Source organism: Corythoichthys intestinalis, chromosome 12, assembly GCF_030265065.1.
Source record: "Corythoichthys intestinalis isolate RoL2023-P3 chromosome 12, ASM3026506v1, whole genome shotgun sequence".
Taxonomy (NCBI): domain Eukaryota; kingdom Metazoa; phylum Chordata; class Actinopteri; order Syngnathiformes; family Syngnathidae; genus Corythoichthys; species Corythoichthys intestinalis.
The window spans coordinates 19,800,046-19,815,059 of NC_080406.1; the positions used below are offsets into that span (position 1 = coordinate 19,800,046).

The 15,014-nt window shown below is 40.4% G+C and overlaps 1 protein-coding gene across 1 annotated transcript in view; it reads left to right on the forward strand.

Annotated features, from left to right (window-relative positions):
• Nucleotides 1–15,014, forward strand: part of LOC130926754 (unconventional myosin-X-like) — a 154,246-nt gene that overhangs the window by 16,096 nt on the left and 123,136 nt on the right. Inside the window, exon 2 of the mRNA XM_057851915.1 lies at nucleotides 14,368–14,466. Within this exon, the coding sequence (XP_057707898.1) occupies nucleotides 14,368–14,466 (99 nt within the window). The remainder of the gene's footprint in view (nucleotides 1–14,367; nucleotides 14,467–15,014) is intronic.

Here is a 15,014-nt window from a genome sequence, read left to right on the forward strand (position 1 = left end):
GAAAATCGTACCGAACCGTGACTTAACTGTATCGTTGCATCCCTTATACATATATATATATATATATATATATATATATATATATATATATATATATATATATATATATATATATATATATATATATAATTTGTTGTTGTTGTTGTTGTTGCAAACAGTGGTATCGGAATGGTATCAGTATCGGCCGATACTGCACAGCCAGGTATCTGTATCGGTATCGGGCCCAAAAAATGGTATCGGTGCAACACTAGTTCAGACACATATTCCTTATTACCTTTAAATTACGAAAAACATGACAAAACCTAGCTTATGTTGGTCTTAACAGGGAGCAGCTGGATTTAGCCATGTAAAATAGGCAGACTAGAGAGCAGTGTATCCACCCAAATCAATAAAACTAAATGCAAACACTTTAAAACAAACCATTAAAACGCCATTTTAATTAAACGATACTCGAAGCAGCAAAATTTAATTTGAATCTTTTTGTTCTAATCGAATACTCAAGTTAATCGATAAATCGTTGCAGCACTAGAGTATATAAACTTTTTTCTTAGTATACCAATCAGGCAAAGTCCTGTGCACCCACCCACTGTCCCATCCATCCATTTTCAACACCGCTCAATCATTCAATTAAAAAAGCTTTTTCTCTCTAGCCAAGTTCATTTCCTGTAAACAAAGTGACTTAACAACAAAATATTACATTTTTTTCCTTTTAAACCAAGGATGTTGGTTCATCCTGTCCCAAGAGCATGAGTGCCCTCTACTGTACACTCAAGCACTGATAAACAGATTTTCTAACATCAAATTAAACCGATCATAGCTCTGGTTTTCCAGGGTGTGTCGATGCCAAATAAACCTGGGAGAGAGTTTGAAACCCACTGCGGCATCATCGTATGTGAAGTCATTAATTTTTTTACGTTACATTAAAGATGATTGATCACACCGACGTGATCATAGGAGTCAGAAGCTTAAAAAAAAGAAGAGTCAAAGTATTGTTTTAGCATTGTAACATAGTGTTTTAAGCTAGCATCACAACATTTTCTATCTACCCATTGTGCTAAATTAATTGATCCTGTTTTAGCGTTCGTGTTTCCATAGCTCAAATTACAGGACACGAGACTATAAATAGACTGGATCCCGGTGGTGAGACTTGATTGTAAATGTTAAATGCTAAGACAACAGTCTGGCTGTGCTACCATCAAGCACCCTCACAAGCTAATTTACCGAGGTGAGTCTGAATCCACTTCCAGGACACCTGTGTGTCTTCTCTTCTGACATTCGTGCATAGAGGTTGTGCTCACGTGCCAAGAAATGTCTACCTTGCAAATCTTGCAGGTGATTCTTGAGCTTGAGTTATGGTTCTGCGTTGCGGTGATAGCGCAGCGTCGATGTAGACCCTACGATGTCATTGAGCATTCGAAAGTTCTGTGCAAGGGAACGTGTTGCTCTGTAATTCACTACCCAGCCAATAGAGGGGTGTGGTGTTGTGTTTGTACGGTTTTGGGGGGACTCTTCTCAATTTCCTCTAGTTTTTTTAAGGTTACACAACAATGGCTATGGAGATAGAATGCTTGAATGTGGCTCTTCAGCTCATCAACATTAAACAACAAATGTTGATCATACAAATGTTGAGGCGCAGGCGACGCAGGAGACGGTTACGGAGGTGGTCTGTCCGACTGTTGATGCCGCATAAAGATTGGCAGTTTACAAATTCTTGCATTGGGTGGAAGCCAGCAAGCTGCGTTGTCCTGCATTTTGTCCGATTTCTTTGCCGTGTCCTACAACCAGCAAGTGGGAAGCCATAGCAGATTTCATGGAACTTCCCAAACTGCGTTGGAAGCCTTGATGGTAAACACGTTATCATAAAAGTACCGATGCACTCTCAATCAGTGATGATGTATCAAGTGTATGAACTGTCTGTTGTTGAAAATTAAACATCAAAACAACTCTTTTGAAATGAAACCTGTGCTTTATTCTTCATATACTTGAAGTGTAAAATGTGAATAAGACACAGACTCACAGCAAACATATGAACACAATAAATGATGAAGTGCACCAATAAAAAATACGACATAACGTGATAAAAAGCTGGCAGTTTTTGGCCGACCGGGTATTGCTTCGTGTGGCCATTCACTTCCGAACACACACATACTTGTCTCGGAGGTTCTTCCATTTTTTTATGCAGTCGCTGACCTCCAGCCCTGTATTTTCAGCAATCTCCTTCCGCGAATTGCTTGCCATTTGGCAATCTTTATAATGTCTTGCTGAGACATTGTAGAGGTTGTCGTACTAGCGGACCTTTTCGATGATACTCTCGTCGGCTTGGTCCATGTGTAGCACAACAATGTTTGAAAATGGCGGTGATTTCGTGCTGAACCGGTAACAACAGTCTGAGCGGACCAATCACAGTCCATTTACGTCACGTCACTACGCATTGACGTGACGGCCAGTCAGGATTCTGTGGAGGTGCACGTCAGGCTACGGTGGAGGGTTGTAAATCGGGTCTGCCTTGACGGCGTAGGTCTGCCGCAGAAGCATAACTCGGACGTTAGTTCTACTTTTTTATAGAGTGAAATGTTCCCATGTTTTTGATGTGTTTGGACGATCGCGCACATGAACTGCAACTGGACGCTGTCATTGTTGTATTGAATTCCAGTCCACTGCGCATGAGCTGACAGTGAGTATTTCCGCGATTAGTTGCCGACAAAAAACGAGAATCAAATTCTCTGGCATCAAATTTATTCATCGATTTATATCGACTTTATTAATTAATTGTTACGCCTTAGTTGGAATAGTGTTACAGTATAAGAAGCCACTTCCGGGATAGATTGATCCAACTGTAGCAAAAGCAAAGCTTCCAAACCAAGATTTGGGGCCTGGAAGACCTGGACGGACCTTTTACCCAGATTCCCGTTTCATCCACACTCAGCCTACATATTTAATCCCACATTTTTGTGTGTTACACTTACTCAGCATTCCTGAGATTTTGGTGAAATCCTTGAATTTGCTCTGGGTTCCTACTCATGTGACAGGAAACAAAAGAATGCATTACTTACAGATTTGTAAAAAGAATATTTAGTCTGGAACCAGTCCATACAAAAAATGTCTTTTCATGGCATTTACAGTAAAAATCTGCAAATAAGATTTTGTTCAGTTTTACTGCCAGAGTTTTGTCAGTCACTTTTCAGAATGCTTTCAAGAAAGATATCTTGTGTATGTAGCCATTTGGGAATTGCCATTTAATGGACACTCATGCAAGGACCAAGGTTCTTGTTTGAATGCTGTAAAGTAGACCAACTTGTCTCATTGTTCTCTGGATGTAGCCCTATGAGAATAGTCACATTGGATTTTTAATGGGCACTCATTTAAGAAAGAACCAATTTAAGTCTGGGCCCTTCTAGAGTCTGGTCAGCCATCTAATGCCCTAAACTGCACATCTGTCCACTTGTTTTCTTTTAGTTGGTCTCTTTAATGAGCCTTTGCAGCTCTATTGTCATGATAATACTGCCAAGTCTCATTAATTGTAGTAAAAAAATGGGGAGCTGCTGTATCTTCTTAACATTCGGCTTACATTTGCTGTTGAATCGACATTTTACCTAGTAGATATATTATTTGATATTTCACGGCGAATGGACCCTCACTCAGCCATATTTGAACGAAGTGGCACTCCAAGAAACCAGCCTATCATGCATTCCTGCTTCAGTTGCATTTTATTAGCTTTCTTTCCTTGTCAAGTCTCATGATCCGAACACTTGATACTGTCCGCAGCACCTTGTCTGTGTAAGCATTAAAATATTTAAGGCTCATTTATTAGCACATCTCCAGATCACTTGTTACCGTAGAAGCCTTAGGAAACTCTAGCCTTTGGCTCATGGGATCGCATCATTTAGGATTCTGTCAGAGAGCGTGATGGGACATCAACATTGGGACCGCTTCAGGAAGTTAGATCACTCTTGTCAACAAGTTCTGTCCCTGCAGTGCTCCACGTGTTCTGTGACTTGCAGAATGAAGAATTTGAACACGAGCTGCAAAAGGTTATTCCAACATCTGTTCACCAGAAATAGTTCGGAATCACACCCAACTTCGTTGCAATGATGACTGTGTAAGTAGTGGTCAGCTGGCTCACACCAGGTGACTTAAGTTGGACGGGTGCGAGCAGAATGGGTGGGCGTTTGACATGTGCCCATTGTGTCCCAGCTGGCCTTTGTTTGGAATATTTCCGCCTGGTTAACTTCCAAGCTTCTCAGTCGGTCAGTGGTGGCTGCTTTTGTCCCAACTTAGTGACAAGACTCTTTATGAAGGCAGTGACAAGGGGGAGGAGTTTTGAAGGAACCATCTGTTGACGATACGGCATCAGACTGTTTTCATCACAAACTTATGCGGATGTAAAGAAAGAAAAGCATCAGTACAATTGCATCTTGAGTGTCCTCTTCACTATTTAAGACTAGTAAGTAAACTACAGCACTACAGTGTAAATTGTTCTCCATCATTGTGGGTATGCTTTGCAATGCAAAGTACAAGCACACTTACACGTGCAAGTACACCCCTTGTACTAGAAGCAGGACTAGAAGTGCACATACTTGTCGAAGTAGGATTAGAAGTACAAGTATTAGTTGTAGATGTAGGAGTAGAAGTGTAAATTCTTGTCATAAAAGCATGAGTACTAGTAGAAGTACAGTTCAAATACGTGTAGCGTAATAGATGCACAAGTACATTGTCCAACACGTACATTTACATGTGCATTTGTACTTCTACGTGACATTTGCACAACTACAGATACTCGTAAACCGCTACATTTTTTCCCTCATTTTGAATCCTACGACTAATACTCCATTGTGGCTTATATAGATTTTTTTTTTTTTTGTATATTTACACATACAAGTACACGTACTACAAGTACCCTTAAAGTGCATGTGACACGAAAAAGCATGTATATTTCATAATACACGCGTGATTTTATGCTCCTGAATGATATGGACCGCTTGGATGTGTGTGGAAGCGATCGCTATATTTATTTAGTTTTTTGGAATCCAGCGCCAAGAAAATGAGTGACTTCCGGCTTCGGTCTTGCATTGAGGAGGAGGGCGCTGTGACGTGTATGGGAGAAGGACTCCTCTTCACTATACAGCCTACTGTTGTGTATGAGGACTAAGGATTCAGCTGATTTTTCGGATTAATACGTTTATTTTTCGCATCACGCCAGCCAAACGGCTGCAGAAAAATCTTGCTGTATGAGGGAGAGGCGTGTGCTGCTTTTTGGAGTTACAAAAGGTTCCCATTCACCGTGGATATTGGCCAAAACAAGCCCTACTACTGTGAGACCATTGGACTTACGAGGAAGTGAGTAAACATCTTGTTTTGTATTATGTCAAATACGAATACAGTGATTACAAAGTAAACACTACAAACTTTCTTTAAATAAAGGACTACTTACGTTTGATCATTGATAGGCATGTAAAAAGCTCTCATGCACATTAGCTGCACGTTAGCTGCACAACAACTGCAGCCGCCCTCCTCCAGGGAACGAGCTGTAAATTGCTCTCCGCCGCGCGGTTTGCCGATCCGCGAAGACAATCGACAACCCAGTCGTCATGTCAAATAATCCGGGCTAGTTATGTGTGATTTTCCGCTTCGAAGACTTTGAAACATCACTCGGTTCGGGTTAGCATCTCGGAAAAAAGGGACACGCTGCACGATGGGTACCAGATCCGCCAGCAGACTTCCTTTTTTTTCGCCTTACTGGAGTGTTGCTGGCTTCCCACTCATTTTGTCACGGTAAGCGATTTGCATTTCTAAGGGACAACTTGGTCGGGCTGTAACGATAACGCGGGGATCTGAGACTGACAAACCCAAATCTAGCGACCCGTTACTACTTGTTTGCATGTCTGACCTGTTTTGATTGTGCAGGTTTGACCTGTTGATGCTTGCTTTTGTGGGATTGTAATCAATAAATCTCATTTATTCATTCTGCATTTTCTAATCAATAAACATCGTCTATTGAGCAAAAGTGTTTGCCTGTTGCTGACTCACCGCGAACCTAGAAATTTCAGAAAACAGGTGGAGTGTGCACAAATCAGCCTTGTGTGGTGTAGAATCCAGTATTTGTGTGAATCCCTTGTGAGTGTATGCTGGCATCCTATTCTATGCTGCCTGATCGCTAATCCTGACGTCAAGTTTTTTCTACTTGAGTGTGTCTAATTGCACCTAGTCATGCGTGAATCTCATCATACACGTGATAGCCAGATGCACTCTTCATAAGAGCCAGATATGGCTCGTGAGACGCAGGTTTCCGACAACTGGGCTAGACAATAAGGCTCACAACATAGCTCACCGTATCCTCCTCTACCTACCCACGTGCAGTCTCATCCAAACTCCTCCCGTTACATGTTTCTACTTTAATGCATTTGTTAAATTAGACAGAACGCAGCTCACTGTATCCTCTTCCTTCACACCTGCCGTCTCCTCTGACCTCTGTTCACCAGTCTCTATAAGTTAAGGTGACAATAAAAACTTTTGCTCTGTGTAATTGCTATTTTTAATTGTACCTACAGTAATTATTAAAGATTTAGCGTAGGATTTTGGGTTGTGGAACTAATTAATCGAATTATAATGTTTTCTTATGGGGAAATTCCTCACGACATATGACCATTTCGACATACAAACCAGGTCCTGAAATGAATTAAATTCGTATGTTGAGGCCCTTCTGTATTGTTTTGGAGAAACAAGGAGAAACTCTATCAAAGGGTTTGCTTTCTTATCAGTGCCCCAATGCTTGCTATTCATAACCCATTCTCATTAAAGTTGTATATAAGCAAAAACCTGTTCTAAATACCATAATGAAATATCCAGAAACCATGACAGCTCCATGTCAAGAACCAAGAAGCGTTTCTCCATTCAAGGATGCTCTATTCAAAATGTTTTTATGAAAATGCTTTTCTGTCCAAAGCAACCACTAGAAATATTCTGCTTGAAACCCCCCGTGACCCTGTGATTTCCACTTACATAACAGCACCTGATTGTCTGTGAAATAAATCCTAATAATCTGGACCTCTGCGTGAAGCGGCTTTTTCCTGAGTCTGCCAAATATGCCAAGCTGGTACCAGGCAGAGACAGTAGTGTCCCCTGTTAAAACCGTGTTAATGCGTCAACACGTACTGTAGTTACTGTAAGAGTTGTTTCTGCCATCTCTCGCACAACTGAAAATGAGACATTATCACATAAATGCACCCTTCCTCTTTCTTTCCTTCCCGCTTAGCCTCCTCTTTCTAATTTACACGACCCGGCAAACTGTCTCTGGTGGTTTGAGAGAGCCGCTTTTAGCTGCGCTCCATTAGCCGACTGAAGGGAGAAGAATGGTGATGGAAGTAGCTTTCCTCTGGAAGGGATGTTTTGTCTAAGCGTCACTAAGAAATGAATCCAACTACTTCTGTAGAGTACATTTATAGTAACCTACTAATTACTGTTAGTATGCGTTTTAAAGAAAACCTGATGTAATTTGTTTTTCCCCATGGATTAGAGCCGCTCGCACGTAGCCGCAGCTTTTAAATAGTTAATGAGGATTGATGTCTAAAAGTGGTGACCTTGTCTTGTATTAGGTTTCCAAGTGGAATCCATGCATATTGATCTTTCAGTTTTATGCTCTGTTGGACACAACTCCCTTTTGTCTGTGTTTCCTGGGCCACTTTGGGCTGATTAAATGCATTTAATGACTTGACGGTTGAAAGCAATGATGAAGAAGCAATCCCCTTGAATGTATTGGGTTAAAATGCACATTTGTCTGTTATGGTGACAAATACCAATGCAGTCATCCCACAAGCATTGTCTTAGATCACTTAAAATGTGTGTCAGGTCTATAAATGCATCTTCCTTTGCTGTGGGGAAATGACAAGTTTTATGATTCCTGTTGTTGCATTTGGTGATCTCATTGTTAACTCTTTTATCTCTGTGAAGGTCAGGAATTTAACATTTGTCTTGTTTAGACCAAGAATAACATCTGGAACTGTTGTTTTTGGCAACCCTTAAAATTTTCGTCTTCGTCTTTTGGACGAAAATACTTATTAGTCTTTGTCATACTTTAGTCATTTCAAAAAGTGTTCGTCTTCGTCTAGTTACAGTCAACAATTCTCAAAATGTTTTCATCTATAAACTTTTAAAAATTTTAGACCATGAATAAATGAATAAATAAAGGTTTCCAACAATTTCGAATGAACATTGACAGACGAGCACATACTAGTCCTTCTAAAAAAAAAATAGCATATTGTGATAAAGTTCATTATTTTCTGTAATGTACTGATAAACATTAGACTTTCATATATTTTAGATTCATTACACACAACTGAAGTACAGTGCCTTGCAAAAGTATTCGGCCCCCTTGAATCTTGCAACCTTTCGCCACATTTCAGGCTTCAAACATAAAGATATGAAATTTAATTTTTTTGTCAAGAATCAACAACAAGTGGGACACAATCGTGAAGTGGAACAACATTTATTGGATAATTTAAACTTTTTTAACAAATAAAAAATTGAAAGGTGGGGCGTACAATATTATTCGGCCCCTTTACTTTCAGTGCAGCAAACTCACTCCAGAAGTTCAGTGAGGATCTCTGAATGATCCAATGTTGTCCTAAATGACCGATGATGATAAATAGAATCCACCTGTGTGTAATCAAGTCTCCGTATAAATGCACCTGCTCTGTGATAGTCTCAGGGTTCTGTTTAAAGTGCAGAGAGCATTATGAAAACCAAGGAACACACCAGGCGGGTCCGAGATACTGTTGTGGAGAAGTTTAAAGCCGGATTTGGATACAAAAAGATTTCCCAAGCTTTAAACATCTCAAGGAGCACTGTGCAAGCCATCATATTGAAATGGAAGGAGCATCAGTCCACTGCAAATCTACCAAGACCCGGCCGTCCTTCCAAACTTTCTTCTCAAACAAGGAGAAAACTGATCAGAGATGCAGCCAAGAGGCCCATGATCACTCTGGATGAACTGCAGAGATCTACAGCTGAGGTGGGAGAGTCTGTCCATAGGACAACAATCAGTCGTACACTGCACAAATCTGGCCTTTATGGAAGAGTGGCAAGAAGAAAGCCATTTCTCAAAGATATCCATAAAAAGTCTTGTTTAAAGTTTGCCACAAGCCACCTGGGAGACACACCAAACATGTGGAAGAAGGTGCTCTGGTCAGATGAAACCAAAATTGAACTTTTTGGCCACAATGCAAAACGATATGTTTGGCGTAAAAGCAACACAGCTCATCACCCTGAACACACCATCCCCACTGTCAAACATGGTGGTGGCAGTATCATGGTTTGGGCCTGCTTTTCTTCAGCAGGGACAGGGAAGATGGTTAAAATTGACGGGAAGATGGATGCAGCCAAATACAGGAACATTCTGGAAGAAAACCTGTTGGTATCTGCACAAGACCTGAGACTGGGACGGAGATTTATCTTCCAACAGGACAATGATCCAAAACATAAAGCCAAATCTACAATGGAATGGTTCAAAAATAAATGTATCCAGGTGTTAGAATGGCCAAGTCAAAGTCCCGACCTGAATCCAATCGAGAATCTGTGGAAAGAGCTGAAGACTGCTGTTCACAAACACTCTCCATCCAACCTCACTGAGCTCGAGCTGTTTTGCAAGGAAGAATGGGCAAGAATGTCAGTCTCTCGATGTGCAAAACTGGTAGAAACATACCCGAAGCGACTTGCAGCTGTAATCGGAGCAAAAGGTGGCGCTACAAAGTATTAACGCAAGGGGGCCGAATAAGATTGCACGCCCCACTTTTCAGTTTTTTATTTGTTAAAAAAGTTTAAATTATCCAATAAATTTTGTTCCACTTCACGATTGTGTCCCTCTTGTTGTTGATTCTTGAGAAAAAATTAAAATTTTATATCTTTATGTTTGAAGCCTGAAATGTGGCGAAAGGTTGCAAGGTTCAAGGGGGCCGAATACTTTTGCAAGGCACTGTAGTTCAAGCCTTTTATTGTTTTAATATTGATGATTTTGGCAAAAAAGTCAAACCGAAAAACCCTATCTCAAAAAATTAGCAAATTTCATCCGACCAATACAAAAAAGTGATTTTTAATACAAAAAAAGTCAACCTTCAATTAATTATATCAGCTATGCACTCAATAATTGGTCGGGAATCCTTTTGCAGAAATGACTGCTTCAATGCGGCTTAGCGTGGAGGCAATCAGCCTGTGGCACTGCTGAGGTGTTATGGAGGCCTAGGATGCATCGATAGCGGCCTTAAGCTCATCCACAGTGTTGGGTCCGGTGTCTCTCAACTTCCTATTCACAATATCCCACAGATTCTCTATGGGGTTCAGGTCAGGAGAGTTGGCAGGCCAATTGAGTACAGTAATGCCATGGTCAGTAAACCATTCACCAGTGGTTTTGGCACTGTGAGCAGGTGCCAGGTCGTGCTGAAAAATGAAATCTTCATCTCCATAAAGCTTTTCAGCAGATGGAAGTATGAAGTGTTCCAAAATCTCCTGATTGCTAGCTACATTGACCCTGCCCTTGATAAAACACAGTAGACCAACACCAGCAGCTGACATGGCACCCCAGAATATCACTGACTGTGGGTACTTGACACTGGACTTCAGGTATTTTGGCTTTCTGTTCTCCCTAGTCTTCCTCCAAACTCTGGCACCTTGATTTCCGAATGACATGCAAAATTTGCTTTCATCTGAAAAAAGTACTTCGGACCACTGAGCAACAGTCCAGTGCTGCTTCTCCGTAGCCCAGGTCAGGCGCTTCTGCCGCTGTTTCAGGTTCAAAAGTGGCTTGACCTGGGGAATGCGGCACCTGTAGCCTTGCCTGGCACAGCCAGACTGTTCTCCATGTATTTTCAAACACTGAGAGAAAAGTCTGGGAACCAGCCCATTAACGGCCTCTCGAGCAGGTACAAAATCAATCGACAAATCAGATTCGTTTATTTGCGTGACGTATTCTTAACGACCAACGTCACTCTTGCGCGTCGAAAGTCGTCTCCACAACAACACAGATGGTGAACAGGAGAGCCGAGAATATGTTCCAATCCACGGTAAAATCAGTTTTAAATTACCAAAAACACATCGTCACGAGTCATTGACAACAGTCTGTCTCGCGCTAGCTATGTTGAATAAACTCTGCTTTCCTCGTATGTTTACTTCCGCGCTAGTTCCTCGTCCTGTCCTCGTCCTGTCCTCGTCGTTTTACTAACGTCACGTCTGCCCTTTGCTGATTGGTTCACTCCGCTGTCTGTTTGCTGTGGCTTGCTCCGCCATGGAAATTGTATCCGCTGAATGGTGGCTAGACTCAATAGCTGGAACAGCGGTGAGTCTGGTGTACCAGGCAACCTGTAGCCCATTTCCAGCACACGCCTGTGCACGGTGGCTCTTGATGTTTCTACTCCAGACTCAGTCCACTGTTTCTGCAGGTTCCCTTAAGGTCCGGAATCGGCCCTTCTCCACAATCTTTCTCAGGGTGCGGTCACCTCTTCTGGTTCTGCAGCGTTTCCTGCTACACTTTTTCCTTCCCACAGACTTCCCACTGAGGTGCCTTGATACAGCACTCTGGGAACAGCCTATTCGCTCAGAAATGTTTTTCTGTGTCTTAGCCTCTTGCTTGAGGGTGTCAATGATGGCCTTCTGGACAGCTGTCAGGTCGGCAGTCTTGCCCATGATTGCAGTTTTGAGTAATGAACCAGGCTGGGCGTTTTTAAAAGCCTCAGGAATTTTTCACAGGAGTTTTGGGTAAATTCATTGAGTCATATGATTAGGTAAGTAGCTTCTTTAGAGTACCTTTTCATGACATGCACATTTTTTGAGATAGGGATTTTCGTTTTTTCTGGACTTTTTTTGCCAAAATCATCAATATTAAAACAATAAAAGGCTTGAACTAATTCAGTTGTGTGTAATGAATCTAAAATATATAAAATTGTAATGTTTATCAGTACATTACAGAAAATAATGAACTTTATCACAATATGCTATTTTTTTTTAGAAGGACTAATTGTAGAGTCTACAAGGACATCCACATCTTCATGATGATACTACACACTCAGTAGGAAAACAGCACATTAATTGCAATTAATTAAACTCACCTGGACGCCACAAACTGCATGTAAAAAGTTTTCCAAGAGTTTAAGAAGACACTCACTAAATCATCGCGCTAAATGCTAATGCTAACGTGCAAGCTGTGCTAATGCTAAAAGATAGTTTGATGTGCAACACCTGCCACATACAGTATGTTTCACAAAAGGAGCCTTGAATGGGCACACGCGCATGTGTGTGGGTCGGGTGGGCGGTGCAGCATGTCACATGATTGACACAATCAAACACTGCTAAATGCGTGCTAACTACACATACAGTAAGAAAATATCACACATTGCGAACTTATGACAGAAACTATGGCTAATTTTCATCTCGTTCTCGTTTCATCAGATGACAACTGGCATCTATTTAGTTATGTTTTAGTCTCCAAGTCACATTTTTGTCGCGTCATTGTCATGAAAAAATTGTTCGTTGACGAAATATTTTCGTTTTGGTCATCGTTGAAAAAAACAGCACTGATCTAGAACTAACTTAAATGGAACTCTGAGTAAAATGGCATGTTGGTTCTAGATTACAGGTATCCAAAATTATCGGGTGGCCGAAAATATCGGCCGATAAAAGCATGTCTGTTTTGCTTTTACTCTTTTATTCTAAGTCTTTTTATTTATTTATTTAATTTTTTTTTCTGGCAATGTGCACTTTGAGATTTGTTTTTCAAATGTAAGGTGCGTTATGAATAAAATGTATTATCATTATTATTATTATTATTATTATTTTAAATTGATATCAGATAATATCGACATCGGTTTTGGGTCAATATGCATGTTGCTTTCAAAGTGAAAGAAGAAGCCTTCTGTCTTTGTATAAGGGCTGGTCACAGTTTAGCACAGCAGTTATGCTGATTGACCAGATTAAATGCTTGGGATTTGTTATGTAAGCAGACCATTTGCCTTCATGGTGCAAAAATTAAATGAACAATAAAAGACTGAAAAATAATGAATATGTTAAGTCCATGACCGCATATATCGGTATGGGTTTGATATCAGTATCAGATTTTTGGAGTTGGACATTACTGGAATATCGGTTAATGATTTTGCATTTATACAAAATTAAAGGTTAGTAAACACTATCATGAATATTTCCCACCAGCTACGAGAGTTAACTCCAGCATGTTTAGTATGTCTAGCGGTGGTAAAACGTGTTTTTTTCTCTCTGGCAACTGTCTGTGTTGAGAAAGAGAGTGTGTGTGTGTGTGTGTGTGTATACTGTAAACATGATACGAGTCTAACACACGTGCTTTTTATGGAAAATAATTCAATTATTTTTGTTCTGATGATATTAATGTTAAGCTGTGGCTGTGGGTTTATGCTCAGCTAAAGGACTGCATTTATTTTCATTTTTAGAATATTTGTTATTTTATTATTTTTTGTGAATTATTTTAACTTAACATACTTATGTTTCAATTTGTTAGTATGTTTTGAAAAATAAAAATCCTATTCAATGGAATTATTATTATTTTTTTTTTAACTCAGATATCTCAAAGTAGCCCATTTTAGAGCCATAATTGCAGTACCGTGAAACCGCAATATTTTGGCTTAAGGTCATCATACTGTCGGAATCTCATACTGGCACATGCCTACATGACATGAACACTTGCAGAATGTAACTAAAATTAAATTAAATTAAAGGAGTCATCTTCAATAACAGCAATTCAAATTTGTGTTTATAGGTAGCTGCTGATGCGCAATAACAAACAATTAGCATGTATCGGTTAGCGTCAGCACATCATCAAAAAAAAATCACATAAACTTGCCCCAAGGATTTGACTACAATTGAAAACGCACAAGAAACAGTACAAAGCGGTTATATACAGCGTTCACCTCTGGATGCTTCACAAGCAACAAATGTGCGCGCAGGCTGTCACCTCTGCCACTCGGCTGCCCTGTGTGTGCGTGTGTGGAGTGGGCGGGCGCGTATGTACATCTGTTCGCTTCCTGTTCTACGCTTCCTGTGCCAAAATAAAAGCATGCATCACAAAACAAAAGTCAACATGAAAAAATAAAACGACGAGACACAGGCATCGGAAAGTTGAAATTGCGTAAGTCGGGTTTGTTGTAACCCGGGGACTACCTGTACTGCAAGGTAGGGCTAAAATTGATTACATTGAATAATTGGAATAATGCAAACACAAAATAAGTCAAATAAAAAAAAAAGTCGATTCTGTTGTCGATGTAGGCCTTTTCTCTACTGTTGATAAACATGCGCTATTGTTCACTCAAGTGTTTTTTGCTGTGAGTGATTTAAAATGTTTTTGTTTTTTTTTAGGGCTCCCATGTGTGGCTGAGACATAAAGAGCAACTGCTCCCCTCCACTGTCAGCTCTTGTGATGAAACATCACTCGTCCTCACCACCGATTATGGAAAGGTAAGACACTAGTCAGTGTGTGGTCTTTGTATTAGTCAACGTTAAATGACACTGAAAGAGGATAATTGCATTTAGAAAGAGGGGGAGTGCATGCAGGAAGTTCACATATGTGTGTTTTATGTGCGGCTGCTGTGGGATCAACACCTTTTGTAAAGTTAGTGCAGAATGAGCTTATCTATTTGCCGTCGCATGGACGTCTGTTTGTCTGGAGGAAATCCTGCAACCCGCGGAAATGGAGAGAGTGTGGTGTTGATGGACACATGAAAAATAGCTTTGAAAGTAGGGTAAAAAAATTTTTGAGTATGTGTTGTCTTTCTTATCTACTCTTTGTTGTCTAGTGGCCTGCAGGTTATTTGGCAGTGGCATAATGTAAGGAAGTAACCCTGTGGGTATCAAAAAGTATTTCTGACCATGGCGTCAAGACATTTAGCGTCATTTCCACATCAGTTCCGACATCAGATTACACAAAGAATATTTAAAGAGGAATGTATCCACACATGGATTAACACTATTCCATCAATTCTCAAAAGATACAAAAATGTAAATGA